This window comes from Alligator sinensis, unplaced genomic scaffold (assembly GCF_000455745.1).
Source record: "Alligator sinensis unplaced genomic scaffold, ASM45574v1 scaffold1322_1, whole genome shotgun sequence".
Classification (NCBI taxonomy): Eukaryota; Metazoa; Chordata; order Crocodylia; family Alligatoridae; genus Alligator; species Alligator sinensis.
This window is the reverse complement of record NW_005842116.1, coordinates 967,215-982,466: the sequence shown is the minus strand read 5'-3', so window position 1 is coordinate 982,466 and position 15,252 is coordinate 967,215. Positions and strand designations below refer to the sequence as shown.

The 15,252-nt window shown below is 40.2% G+C and overlaps 1 protein-coding gene across 4 annotated transcripts in view; it reads right to left on the bottom strand.

Annotated features, from left to right (window-relative positions):
• Positions 1-1,684: 1,684 nt before the first annotated feature.
• Positions 1,685-15,252, bottom strand: part of NUCKS1 (nuclear casein kinase and cyclin dependent kinase substrate 1) — a 19,597-nt gene continuing 6,029 nt past the window's right edge. For 3 of the 4 annotated variants that reach the window (XM_025205511.1, XM_025205510.1, XM_006024754.3), the window contains exons 2-8: positions 11,320-11,369; positions 9,746-9,851; positions 8,479-8,534; positions 8,022-8,171; positions 6,812-6,964; positions 4,797-4,946; positions 1,685-3,380 (exon numbers count right to left, since the gene is read on the bottom strand). In XM_025205511.1, the coding sequence (XP_025061296.1) occupies positions 3,181-3,380; positions 4,797-4,946; positions 6,812-6,964; positions 8,022-8,171; positions 8,479-8,534; positions 9,746-9,851; positions 11,320-11,369 (865 nt within the window). In that variant the 3' untranslated portion in view covers positions 1,685-3,180. Of the gene's footprint in view, positions 3,381-4,796; positions 4,947-6,811; positions 6,965-8,021; positions 8,172-8,478; positions 8,535-9,745; positions 9,852-11,319; positions 11,370-12,541; positions 12,565-15,252 lie in introns of those variants that run through there. The other variant, XM_025205509.1, reaches the window with a different exon arrangement.

Sequence of the window (15,252 nt, the reverse complement as noted above, 5' to 3'; positions counted from 1 at the left end):
TCTATTTCAGGTCCTGAATTCTATCGACACAACTACCCCCAACCCCACCCTGATTCGTTTTGTTCGTTTTCAAAGCCTTTTCGCAGGAATGAATTTTTCTGCTCCTTGAAGCATGGACTCACTCCCACCCCCCACCTAAGAAGAGAGACTCTACAACTTGTCTTCACAGGATTAAAATGCTTGAACACAAATGGATTCAAAAAGGACACTTAAAAAATTAAAAGTCTACCGCTACTGGAAAATGCTGAATTCATCTCAAAAACAAACGAAAAAGAGAGTTAAAAAAAAGTTAACCATCACAATTTTCTTCAACCTGCAGAAACATGAGCTGCTGCATTTCCAACTGGAGGGGGAAATCCAGGGACCACAGGTGGTTCCTGGACTACTAGCGTTTAGCGTTTGCGTGGACTACCAAAACACAAACTAGAGAAATGGTTAAAAAAAAACCCAAAACAAAAGTGTGTAGCATTTACACAGTGTGCAGGTCGCGACACAAGCGCCACGTACCCAGTTGCATGGGTCGTTAGGCCTGAACACAAGTAGAGCGACAGTTTACTACAAGGGCCACAGTTTCCAGGCATGAGAACTTGGAGCCCAGAGACTCGAATCAGGAACATAAGACAAAAGTCCAAACACTGCATTTCCAGGTTTCGGGTCCATATCATAGCCTGAACATTAGTTTGTTTGAAGAAAGAGCCACTTTGATAGAAACTACAAAATGCACACCCTTCAGAACAAATCCGGTCCAGCAGGTGAAGTTCAAACAATTAAAAATACACGTAGCTGATTGACCAGATCAACCAGAGGTGTTCTATTCTTCAGGAAATCCTTGTACATTTAAGAGCAAACTACCCAATAGACAAGAACAGCTTAAACTGGGTATATCTGTGTTTTGTATTGAGAGGAGCTATCTGTATGGACCAAAGAGATTCATGGAAGAGTATGTTACCAAAAAAGCAAACACACGCACAACAGCCATATAGCTGAACATTTAGAACTTGGCCATTTAATTTTTTCCTATGTTACCTGATAATTACTGGACTATGTCTGAAAAAAGACTATATCAGACATTTTGCTCTCCTGACATTTGGAAGGGAAGGAAGATTACATTCATTTCTCAGTCCAGACCGTTACACATCACAGTCCAGCCTGAAGCTGTACTGCAAAGTTAAACCCCTAAAAATAGAGATTTGCAGTGAGAACACTGATAGTCCTTAGTAGAGCAGTAATGTTAGTCTAATTGAAAAGTGTATTAGAGAACTGTTTACCTTGGCTTATATAATTTACCAGCCTCTAAAATCCCCTGCTACAATTCATGCAAGACAGCTATTTAACTGCTATTAGAATTTCACTGTCTTAGGCTCCAGAGGCTATTCAGCCAACGGTCCTCCCAAATCATCCTAGTGCACCTCATCTAAAAGGCTTTCTAAAATCCAATAGGATTAAAAATACAATAGCACATGCACCAGAAATCCAACTCTCTAGCTGCCATATGTTATCTTCAAGAGGCTGGTTTCAGAACAATTATAAAATTCACCTTGCTGACTAAAAAGGTTGTGACTCAAGCCTCTCAGCTATGAAACAGCAGTGTGCAAGATACAGAAAGCGTAAAGGGTTAAAACAGGTGGCAAGTCCAGTTTTTTGTTTTTTAAATAATTCCAACAAATACTGCAGCCCCTGTATCAAGGTTTGAAGACCAAAAGCCTGTTTATTTGTATAGATTTAATACAAAAAAAGAGGGGGAGATATGGCTGCTTTGTTAAAAGCATCTCAATGCCACTGCATACACTTCAAGTGCCCTGCATTTGGTGGAAACATCTTGCTTGTTGCACACCATAGCCCTGCTGCACTGACACTAAATCCTTGCTCCCTCCCACCTGCATCCAAGTAGTCCTCTGGTTCCTCCCACCTCAGGAATTTTTTTTTCCTTTTTTCTCTTTTTTTTTTTTTTACTTTGGGAGAAGAACATTGACCAACAGTAAAGAGCAAACACAACCGTGTGGGAACAGCATGAACAACACTCCCCTACTGTGGGCAAGAAGGGAGAAGAAATGAAGTGGTAGTGGGGCTATGTTCTAGACTGGTAGGAATCGACCATCCAACACTGCAGCTGGATAGGCTGAGGTTGACTACATAGCCTTTCTGCAGACAGATGATGGGAGAGGAGAGAAGAGAAACACTTAAGCATGACTCATGGGATCTGAGACTGACTGCGGCTTACCAGGAATCCATCCCTTCACATTTATAAAAGAGTGCGCCTCACCCTCACTACATAGCTAACTTCTGTAGGCTTATCTTTACTTTTTCCTTTCACTACTTATTCCAAAAAGAAAATCCCTATAAAACATAAGGAAACCAGGATTTAAAAAGTGTTTTGTTTTAAATTTCTCTTCCATAATCTACCAAACTACATCCAGCCATTGAAGAATGACAGGAATAATGAGTATGAACAGCTGACCGGTTGGAGGTTGAAAGCCAAACAAACGCTGAAAGGGACAATTCAATCCAGAAAGAAGCAAGGGTATAGCATCCTGGTAAGATGGATCATTTCCAAAGAAAGTCACAAAGTGGACTGGCTATCTATTTCAAGTCCCCTGTACACTGTCTATGAAATGGTTGCATCAACCCAAGCAGCTTAGAAACATGGGCTGTTAAGGTGTATCTGGAATACACAATTGGAACTTGTGTTAACTTATTCTTCGAGGGAACTTACATCATCAGAAATGTATTAGACAACAGATTTAGGTGGCTATTTTCTCTGTATTCAAATAAGGAAATGGAATTTTGAAATCTCTCTTCAAACTTTGGGATCTCTAGTCTATCTGATTATTTAAGGTTTCTGAGTGTCAGCCTTAAATCTTATTGCTTCACAACTGCAGTATCCATTCCAAAAAAAAAAAAAAATCTTTAAGTGGTCCATTAATTTGTTTTAAATGGCTTTCATGTTTGATTGGGTAAGGGAGAATGGAATGGCCAATAGAGAACAGTGATTTCAAAATACTACTGTATAAGGGTTTTCTCTTTTAAAAAAAGGATACTGTATTAAACAGCTGAAAGTAAAAGACAGCAATCAAAGCCCATGAGTCAAGCCACAGCCAAAACCGTGTTCTACCCCTAAGTATGTTTTCTTTTCCTTTTTTTTTTTTTTTTTTTTAAACAAAATTCTCTCCAAGCTTCCATTTAATCTTCACCAGAGCCTGCTTCATCTTCAGACTCTTCATCCCCCGACTTCTCTGGTGGAGGGCTGGCTGACTTTTTCTTTTCCGGGGGACTTTCAGGCTCCTCATCCTCATCTTTGGGGGAAGGAGTCTTCTCTTTTGATGCCTTTGAACCCGGAGGCCGGCCTGCCTTCCCTTTGCCTTTCACTGGACTGGGCGTCACTAAAAGAAGAAAAGCCCATAAAGCCAATGATGAGGTACTGTTAGTTAACAAACAAAAACAATTCACAAAGCTTTACACAAATAGGATATTCTAGATGGATGCATTTACACCAAATCTTGTCCCGATTATCTTTTGAAAGATTTTTGTATACATTCAAGATGGCCAAGAGCACTACGTGAAAGGAGAATTATTGATTCTCAGCCTCTTGCAGGCTCAGATGAAGTGATGCCATAGCCAAACTAAGTGAAATGAACAATGAGAAACTGGCAATTACAGAAGCAGGAAAGTGGTTCAAAGAGCAGTCAAGGATAGGCAAAGCAGTGGGTATGGTAATGAAAGTGCCTGCAAAAAAGAGCCTAAGCAACTCAAACTTTTCATTTTGAATAGGACTGAACCCCAAATTCTGAAGGAATTTTTTTTGTGGGGGGGGCGGGGGGTAGGTACATGTTGGAGATTAAACCCTAACAAGAAAGTTTTCCAAAGGATACTTCAAAGCTATTTAATTGTGACATCATAAAAATAATGGTCTTCAAGACAGAAAAAATGCTGAATTCTAGGGTATGCATCTGAACCTTAATCCTGTAATCAGAACTGTAGGGTCCTTGGGGCCCAATTTAAAATTAGTATTAACGTATTACTAAATGTTTCAGTTGCTCTACAGACAATTTTGCAAAGGATTTATGCTTGGCCCATATTAAAAAAGGAAAACAAAACAAACAAACCCTCCCCACAAAAACACTTTTCTACACAACTGGAAGCGTGCGAGAAAAGCCAAGATGGAGCACAATTCTAAAATGTATTTTATTAGGAAATACACAGAATATATAATGACTCGGTATTTTATGGTTGCAAAGATAGGTTTCTGAAATGAACGTATTTTCAGGTATTTATAAATTTGTTGAGAAGCTTCCGTCAGATCAAACATTTTCAGCCCAGAAGAGTGACTAAAAGGCATTTTCATTAAATTTGTATCTACACACACACACGCCTTCAGATATACACGTAACAGGGAGGCAGTTAAAGCTTGTCAATACCAAACATCCCCTACTTCAGAACAAAAGGATCTAAACAAAGGACTGGAAGCCAAATATTCCAAGTTCCCATCTTGACAGATGCACTGCCTTTGGGTGATTCATACCAACGACCCTCCCACACCACCCCCACGCAAATTTCCCTATTATTAAAATAGGCTTAATTCTTACTTAAGTAACAGAGCATTTGTGACTATTAATTCTGAAATCATAATAATAACTATGCCCTTTTTAACCTTCACAAAAGGTAATTAAAATCTCTGCATTATTGCCCATTAAAATATGTCACTGGTAGAAGACTGAAATTTCAGTCCATAACCCGATCCTTACAATCCTTAAATATTTATTTTTAAAGCAAGCTACTTTCCCTTCCAGTTGGCTCACCTGTAGCCTTTAGCCTAGGCTTGGGCATTTTCTTTTCTTTCCTCTCTGGCTTGGATTTCTTGGCCACCTTTTTATTCTTCTTTTTTGAACTGCCATAGTCGCTATCATCATCATCTTCCACAAGAAAGTCTTCATCACTGCCAGAATCTTCTGAAGGGACAAGGAAAGAAGTGTTTGTAAAAGGCCTTTCTACTCACTGTAAGAAGAGACTTACAGCCAAGACAAAAATGGTCCAGCAATTACTGGGAGGAACAGGGAGTCTAAGAGTTAAAAAAGACACTGGCTGTGCAAGTTACTACATACTTGGATGGACTTGGGAGAGTCGCCTCATCCTTGTGCTTTAGTTTTTCTCCTCATGAAGCATTTTCTAGCAAAAGACTTAGTAGCGTGTGTAGAGATAACAAGCAAGTCTTGCCACCAAGAACTGGTAAGTGCTCCAAGGCCCTCAAAAGTACCAAGTGCTAACTGCATCCCATTTCAGAATGACCATAAGTATCTTGAGCAGTTATTTTAAGTGACTTTTGCATTACAACTCTTCCTTTTATCCTTAAGCCAACCAACTGCAGGATTGCCCTTTTTATGTTAGGTAGCAAATGACGTTTCGCTGCCTTTAATCACTCCTCTTTGAGCAATGAGCTCTTCCATCTTATGGTAAAGAGTGGAGAAGCCACTCTGAAACTAAGCCAGGGCTCCACGACACACGGAATGGCAGGAAGCAGCAAGACGCAGGGGCAGGCAATTATTTCGGGCGGAGTTTTGGCAAGCCATCAAGGGCCACATGACAGGCAGCCAGCGGCAGATCAATATTAAATTTTCTAAATTTTTTAGGGGCCCCACGGGCCGGATAGAATGGCCTGGCAGGCCGTATTTCACCACCCCTGACAAGAGGCATTACACACTTGATTCTGAAGGCTGCCTTAAGAGGGCGCACTATCAAATACTATGCCTTAAGCTGAGGGCAAGGGATAAGCTTAGCTACCTGCAGAAGATGTAATAGTTCATCTGTTCTGCAGATTTGCAATGGCACTGAACACATTGATGAGCAGAGATCCAGGTTTTTCATTTCCCATGGGGAAAACAGTAAAACGTGGATTTCCCCCTTCACCAGAAGAAAAATGTGGCTCTCATTTTTGTGGAGAAACCCGCAGATTTTGCAGTTTTAGAAAGAGTTCTCTGCATGGTGGCAGAGTCCAAGCCTGCAAAGGACTAAGGGGAGTGGGAGGAGGGCGATCAGGTAGGGGGCACCATATACATCTATACACAGGGCAGAGCAGGACCGCGCAGGAAAGTTCCTTGCTGCTGCGAGCTCCATGCTGCTTTGGCGAGCTCTCTCCTGCCTGTGTGGCAGCATCAGGGGCAGCAGCATGGGGTGGTGCCCCTCACTGCTGCTGCACGCACAGGGGAACATATCGCAAGGGCAGCACAGGGCTCACAATGGCAATCAGCTTTCCTGCAAAGCCCTGCTCTGCCCTGCAGTGCTGGGTTGCACCTGCCAGGCTGCAGAGGCCCTGGAGGAAGTCAACAGGGCAGGAGCCCACCCCTGCCATACACAGAGCTGTGGAGCACAGGCCCTTCCCACCCCCCCAAGAAGTGCATGCAGCACAAGGGAGCTGACCCCACCCACCCCATCCAAGCTAGGCTCTGTGCTCTGCTCCGTTGCAGCAGGTGCCACCGCCTCCTGCTGGGGGCAGGGGCTGTAGACCCAGATGCCTGGTCCTGTAGCCCTGGCAGCTGGGGTCATCCCCTCCAGCAGGGCAAGGCGGGGGGGGGGGGGCGGGACGGGGCTTTAATTTTTAATCACGGAATTTGCAATTTTATTTTAAATCAGGGAAAACCAGGACCCCTGCTGATGAGGAATACAATACTTATGTGCACCAAATATCCAAACTAACTGTATCAAGTTTTATTGTTTGGCCAAAGTTAATGCATGCCCTCAGATGTCCCGATAATGCACTAGTTCATGTCATACTACCTTCAACCTCTTTGTACGCTGCCATTAGTCCTCCTCTACTTACTCTCTTGGAATTGTGCCTCTTCATCTTCCTGCTCCTCTTCCTCACTGCCTACATCATCCATGAGCATCTCCCGTTGCTTGGAAGCTGCTTTAGATGCTGCCTGCCGCTGCTGGCGCACATTTTTGTGGTCTTCTTTCTCATCCTCACTGTCCTCTGCAAGACAAAATCTCCACGTTACAATGAAGGTACAGTACATAACATGTTTTCCTTGCCTGGGATAGAGGATGGGGGAGGAGAAGGGTTGGAGAGAAACAGTAAAGAGGCTTGCTATAACAACAACTGGCTAAATGAATGTGATCAGATTAATCCCACACTAAACACGTGGTGCAAGATGCCTTAACTTAACGAGGGCTCGTCTACTAACCAGACAAATTAATACACTTTTTCACAACAGCCCAAGTACTTTTCCAATCCACGGTCTCGATCCATTTCTCATGAAGCAGGACGCTGTTTAGTGACAAAGTACATTTAGAAGGCTTTAAAATAAAAGAAGTATTATAAAAAAAAAAAAAAAATCTATAGCACCAAGAAGCATAAATTTAAATAATGTGCGCTGCAAAGGAGACTAGAACAGGGAACAGATGTTTGCCATGCAGTGACTGAACCATTTGAGTTAAGATATTCAATGTTGCACTACGCTAACTTTACACAGAATATTTTACTCGTGATTTTACAGCCAGGATAAATACAGGAGACTTGCTATTCTGGAACAGATAAATGGGGGGGGGGGGCCGCGTAAATTATTTCTTGGCTAAAATTATTTTGACTAAACTAAGCTAGCACACCCAACTAAAAGGTTAAGCCTCCATTCCAGCACCCTGGTGGCAAGCTATCAAGGAGCTAACTTGCGGCACAACAGCCAAAGAGGACGATCATCACTGTGCTAGACAGTCCAGTCAAGGACTGATTCTACATACTAAGCAACTGTCCCTGGACTCTCTCCCCCACAGAAAACAATCTGCAGTTTAGGTCTAAAAAGACCAGGGGCATAAAACAGAAGTTTCAAACTTATGATTTAAGGAGCACAGGGAACAAAGCGCATGTCATCTGCAAGTGGAAGGAAACAAAAAAATATATTGGTTCACAAGTGCTTCTGATTTTCGCTTCTGGTCCTTCAGCAATAGATCAACATTAATGCCAATTTAATGCTGGGTCTCTCTATCAGCCACATACCTAACATGTTTACAGATAAATAATTATGTTTCTTAACCTGCAGGCCTTTTCCTGGATTTGGAGGCTCTCTTGTTCTTTTCGGGTTTGGCCTTTTTTCCTTTTTTGTTTTTCTGAGAGCTCTCATAGTCACTGTCAGCTTTGCCATCATCTGCTTCTAAGTCATCGTCCTCACTGCCAAAATCTTCATCTGGGAGGAAATGGTGAGAAAATACAAGTCTCTCAGATACCTCTCAAGGGAACAAGTTGATTGGAGCCACAAGGGGGAGCAACAGATTAACATACTTTCAACCAGGGAGACAAAGGATTATACCAGCAATATGTCACAAGGGAAATAATTCTGCTAATCTAGTCTCTGGCTGGAAATTGCAGAAGGACTAGTTATGATGCAATGACAGAGCTAAGTATTATACACACTGCTTTGGCTAGCATCATTTGTCCCCTTTTAATAACCCAACAGGCCCTTGTTAAAAATTACATTGATAAGGGCCAAGTACCTGCTGAATGAGACTCATCTTTCTTGGTCTTCACATCTTTCTCCTCTGAATCCTCACTGTAAAGAGAAAGAGAAAGTTCCAGTCTGTGCAGTGATAATACCTGAAACCCCAGCATACAAAGACAAAATCCAAAAGATCAAATTGGTCTAGTCTTGTGACAGCTTAGTGAACTGATACTTTATGGAGACTGCTACCTTATGCTTCAAAAATGCTTTAAAAAACAAACAAAAACTTTTCTAGCAATTATGGTTGTGAAGACAACATACAAATCATGAACCAAGTTCTTGTCAACAGATTCTAATAGCTGAATAGCTCAAGACATATTACCTACAAAATTCAGCTCAAATTTAATTCTGAAATCTAAAGTTATAACTGTGAAACAGATGAAAGTGCTGCCATTGGATTACAGTTTACAACAGAGAGTCTTTATGAACAGATATACTATCTGTTTACACTAACCCAGATTAGCCCACCTATTAATTAACGAGATGTACAAGCTTTATGTCCATATTCACAAGCCCTGTTATTAAGCACAGTCTGCACCTTCTAAGAATCACAGAAGGAATTGCCAAAGACAGACTTAATGTGCTTCCCTCTCATAGAAACTCCGCCTCTCCTCATACCTCAGGAGCTGAAGTCCCAGAAACCATATTAATAGTGTTCTGCAGACTTACAGCTCCCTTGGACAGCTTCCAGGTAATTACCTAGAAATTAAAATTTGCATTCAATCTCAGTGTAAATCCTCTGTGCTGGAGGATAACAGACCATTTAAAAATGGCACCATGTCTTTCTTTCCAACCAAAAGCCTAAACCCACAAAACCCTTAAGACTATCAGCTGAAACCACATTTCCTGTGTAACCCAAACCCAGTTTCTTAGGGTTCTCATCAGCATGCGAGATGATCAGACACCTCAGGTCTGTAAGAATGTAATCAAAATCATAATGCTGAGGTCACAAGATAAAAGTGAACGGAAAGTGAATAAGGACTAAGGGGCTGACATGATCTGGGAGATCCGTGTCCTTGCTACTAACTTCTCAATAAAGAGAGGGTGCATACACACATCCGAGTCTTAGCTGCATGGACAGGGGACCACCCTCCAGGTAAGATTTCTTCACACTTGCTAGAGTTCCAAAAGAGTCCATTATTACACAAAAACTTTAAAGACCCCCTGTGTAATGAAGTACTTGCACATCAGCAGGTGGTTACCAAAATGTCAAGTAGCTTAGGTGAATGTTAGGCTTTCATAAATAACAGTGTTTTAGTTACCTGTCCTCTTGAGAATTCTTTCCAGGCCGCCTCTTATTTTTAGCCTCCCGAGGAGATGAGCGGATTTTCTTAGCTGGAGGAGCTGAATCTCTTCCATAATCTTCATCTAGACAATACAATAGAGAAATTGGTTTTGAAATGCATTAAACTATAATTTACAGTAATCCAAACAGCCAATTAGGATATAGTTGAAGAGGTAATGCTTTGAAGTTACCAACACATATCATTTTAGAGGGTGTCAAAACAACAGGTGGTCCAAAGGAATAGTTTTCAAAACTTAAAAACCAAATTTACAAAATGACATGCAATCAACCTGCCCATCTATCTGCAAACATGCTAGGATATACTATGCCAACAATTTTGACATACTTAAGTTGCCAGAACTACTGCAGAAAAAATGTCATGGCAAGAGGAGCGTTCATCCTAATTTTATGGCTAATGAGAAACTTGCATTTAGCTTTAGATTTGCCACACAAAGGCATTACAAACATGGATGTGGTGCCTTAACTCCTGCTAGTCCTGATTAAAAACAAGTATTCTACATAGATATGCTGAGTCCTGCGTTCTTATGATGTAGGAAATAGATATAGATATATAGTCTTTTAAAAGTTAAATTTTTCCAACTACTAAATTATGCACAACTTGCTAATAACCTGCAATGTAGTATGGCAGTTAAGAACTATGCACATTTTGTTTCCCCTAATTATCAATACAAGCTCATTTGCCAGACAGTAAGTAGCAGCACATCTACTTTCCAAGAACATAAAACATTCTCCATATGGCTTCCAAAAAAAATGTTAATTCATGTGGCATATACAAAGAATTAAAGAATGATTCATAGAACTGTGTGGTGCAATAGAATTTAATATAACCTAAAATTGGCTGCAGCAAAGTACAAAAGTAGTAGTCTCAGAGGCACTCTGCCAATAACAAACCAAAAAAGATGACAGTTGCTATCAATGCAATGGCCTTTAGGCACTATCAAAGTCTAGGTGTTAAGTAACAGTATATATTTTAAATTTCAATGGTTTGCTTAATAGAATACACGCATATCTCTGAATAATGCACTTACGTTTTGAAGTGCATATCAAGAATAAAGAGCCACTAAGTGGAAGCAGTAAATTCTATTCTTTTAAATTAAAATCGTAAATAAAAACAGAATGTATTTACTAACATACAGGATGTATTACATAACAACTAAGCGAACTATACATCCTTGTAACCTGAGAACATTTCTTTGGATTTTGCTTAAAGGGCAAAATTCTTTGAATCATCCATTGCTGCACCTTTAATGACTCGCTATGCAATTTGACAGGGTCAATGAAAGCTCAGTAGCATCACTGCCCTTAACTAATACTGCAGCCTCGTAAATTTTAGATTATCCATCCATTATTACTAAGCAGAACAGGAATAAAAAGTGTAAATTCTTGAAAAAGGCAATAAAACAGATCTAGATCCATCCATCCATCCATCCATCCATATTAAATAAAACACTGAATTTAGACAACTTTTTACTTCACTAGACATGAAAGTATTAACTGTTTTTTTTCTAAAAAGAAAAACAGTAAGCTTACCAGCATCATCTGATTCCTGAAACTGTGAGTAATCGACCACCTTCCTGTTCCTATTTAAGAAAAAAAGGGAGGGGGGAGAGATTAGAAATCCATAGTTTCAGAAAGTGAACTTTTTTCCACAACTAGCATGAAAACAGCATTCCCTAGTTTGATGCAGAAATCAAAAGGTCTTTGAAGGCCATCACCTACCAGTACCCCCCCCCAACCAAGGCAGCCCCAAGAATGCTTTCCTAAGAACTAAGACATCTATGTCTTAGAAGTCAAATAAAAACAGTATCACTATGTTCCAACAATTTCTAGCGGAGCTATTAAAAATTAAACTGAACATTTACTCATCAAAAAGCTCATAATAAAACTTGAAGCTTCTATTAGGTAGTAACTCAGTATCCATCACAATTGTTATATGGAAGTGTCCCAAACAGCGTTCTTCCTGCAGGTGAAGAATGCAATTTAGAGCCACTTTCTTGTTTGTATATTCAGATCTTTTAAAACTATATGAAATTCTTAAAGATGTCTTAACTGAACACACCCCGTCATAATTCTTGATTATGACGGGGTGTGTTCATTATAAATGCCAGCAGTGGTTATTATAAACCACTGCTGGCATCCCAAAATTTCACCCGAGTTTCATTGCTTAGCACCCCCACCATAAACACAGTTTCTGAGCTATCAGCAGGGTGTGTCTGGTCAATAATGTAGTAAATGTTGCTTCCCACCTCTTACCGCTGAGACTATAGGTGCCTCCTAATACTTTACTAGTAACAAATATATTCAGAAGTTGAACTTGTTTAGACTGGGCTTTTGTTTGTTTGTTTTAAAGCCCAAAACACACCTCTCTTTAAAACCAGATCTAGGAAGCTTTATGTCCCTCTGTTTCCTCCCAAACTAAAATACCAGATGGTTGCCTCAGAGGGCCATCAAAACAGACTTGGGAATCTAGCTGTAGAATGAGCAGATTAATTTGCAAAGATGATAGCATCATGCTCACGTGTCTCATTACTGGAGACTTGTTAGGACAGGCAAGAATTGCTTGCACAAAAGAGTTTCCCATGTGGCATTTGCTATTCTTTTCACAAAATTAAGCCACCTCAAATTGACTTTGTAAACACAACAGCCAGGAGGAAAGAGTTATACATCGTTTAAAAAAAACAAAACAAAACAAAAAAAAAACAAAACACAACAACAACAAAAAACCTATGAAAAACCTTTTTACAATACTTACAACGACATTTTAAAAAGACATCGAGTCAAATGCAGGCTTTTCCACGTTAAGAAATGTATGGTCATTTACACATGACCAGAAAAAGCAGGGGAGGGGAAAGGACAGGAATGATGCCTTTATTTCTTTAAGAACCCTATTTTAAAAAGTTTTACTTGAACAGCTTTTCTTCCTTTTTAAAACTGTCAGAGGTGGACAAAAAAAAACAACATCTTCCAATCACTATAACGACTACAGTCAAGACACAAAACCAACTCGTGAATATGAAAAAAAACCCTCATTTTCTTTTCATGCTTAACATCTCAACCTTCAGTGGTATGGTAACAATACTGAGAAACCACTGATTTTCACCCATACACCCTGCCACCACACAAGGTGCACTTTGTTTTTGAAAGGCAGAATGAAGAAAAAGATCTATCCTTAAAAATACTAGTACGCAGCAGCCCAGCCTGCTCTTTGTGCTATTGCTGTGGAGCAAAGGCAGCTTTAAGTCTTTGCCCCAAGAAAGCAAGAGTAAACTGAAAAATCTGCTTTGACTATTTTCTCCCTTACAATGAGTACCTCAATTTCTTGCAACTGGTTTGTTGGAAAAATGGTGCATTTTGTATGCTACAAAGTATGGCGGTTATTAAAACTGAGGGCATTAAAAATTCAAGATAATCACCAGCACCACCTCATGAAGCAAAGTCATGCTCGGAGGCCTCTTCATTGAAGCCACACTTGTAATGCATCAATACGAGTCCCCTTCCCAATATTCGCTCCTACAACCTCACCCCTTGTTCCCTCACTCTCCGGAGATGCTAATCTCTCAGGACCCCAGGAGAAAGGCTTTTGGAAACAAGCTTTCCTAGTTCTCTTCTCATACTGTAACCAACAAAACACCACCAAAAGCAGCACGAGGCCAATGAGAAAGAGAGAAGGAGAAAGATTTAAATACTTTAAGCACTATAGCTTATCCTTCTACTAAACTGTATTTGATTTAAAAAAAAAGGGCAATTAGTCACAGCTGTAATGATGTTGCTTAGCATCCAACTACAGGCGATATAGCTAGCTAATATAACAGATTACTACTGAACAGACAACCCAAGAGATACTTTATTTGTCTAGCAAAAGTTTGATTTACTAAATTTAAGTTACAAACGTAAGTCTGAAGAGTTATACAAAAACACGTGGAAATCTCATTAACTATTATAATCCACATTAGTCCTATTTATTTTTGTGACAAAATGTTACTACTTTTTGCTCCAAATAGCCTTTGTAGAGCCAAAAGCAGGCAAGTGTGCAGTGGATTCAGTTCTGGCTCATAAAACATTGCTAATGACATTCAGCTGCTGGGCCTGATTTTAATCTTAGTACTACTAGCCATCTAGCGGTGAACAAATGGGGGTGGGGAGAGAAGAGGGAATTTGGATCCCTGTTCTAGAAAGCATCACCTATCTATTGACAATCACTGGACATTTCAGACAATGAAGAACTTATCCCCGCCATGCCTTTGCTAGGTGGGGTATCACTTTCTGCAGCTGAGAAAAGCGAGGAAGAGATTCAGTAACCACACTTCAGAAATCAGCTCTGTGCTTCAATCCAGCACTTGTAGGAGGGAGGGACAGAGTTGTGATACATCACAGAACAAAACAACATTTAACATGCACTTCCCAGAAGTGACCTACACTAGGAGATTAATGGTGTGCATTCTTGCTACGACTGATTGCTGGAAGGATACCCCTAAATCATGCTGTTGCTTTTTGGCTATCAATTCCTTTGCAATGTTTTCTATGCTTCCCTTTTCCACAAACGCCTGAATTCATGGTTTCCAGAAACAGCCTGAGAGAGAGGAAGTAACATAATTAAATTACTTGAGCCTTAAGCCAACCCTCTTGAAAAAAAATGAATTAAGATTCAAGAGGTGGACAGTCATTAGATTTCTGGAGGCTGAATCCCATCCAATTTTCAGGGAGGAGCAAGAAGGGATTAAAATGCAGCTGCAACATAAAATAGACTGCACACTCATCTGTGGTCTAAATGTTTCAAACCTTAAGTTAAGGAATACAAACACTGACAGGACTTGTTGAGTAGTGTAGAGGCCAGGCCAGAGAAACCTCAAATTTTAAGTCCTGATCCAACAATTAGCCTGAAGTGCCCAGCTTAAAAATGGGGGAAAGACCAATCTTTTCCAATGCTTTATGAAGGTATACTTAGCGCACATACCTCTTATTTCTGCATGCGCTTTCTATTTACCCAAAAAACAAGGGTAAATTTTGCTGTCTATTCACTTGACCAACTTCAAACAATTGTCTCCATACTTCACCTGATCTATTCAGCAAGATAAAGTGCTTATCCTACAGTTTATAAGAAACAAGCTGTTAAAAGGACTGCACCTAGCTTATTAATGTTGGTGGAGCATTATATGCTATAAAGAACTGAAAATGCAAAACACTGTCAGGTAAAATATTAATGAAAACTTTCTAGCATCTTTTCTCCTCCTAAGCACTATACCCTACATGTTGGGCTGGTAAGCTAGTCCCTGCTGTGCTCTCATTACCTTGTCTACAGGAATATTGATTTTTATACCAAGTACCATAAAAATCACTATGGCAGTAGACAACTGTATAGGGAAAGCTGCTCCTTTTTTGCCTTGCAGGACAAAGGAAAACAAATGACTACACAGAGATGAGAGCAGCGACAAAAAGGTAAGAAACTTCTCGAAAGAATCTTCC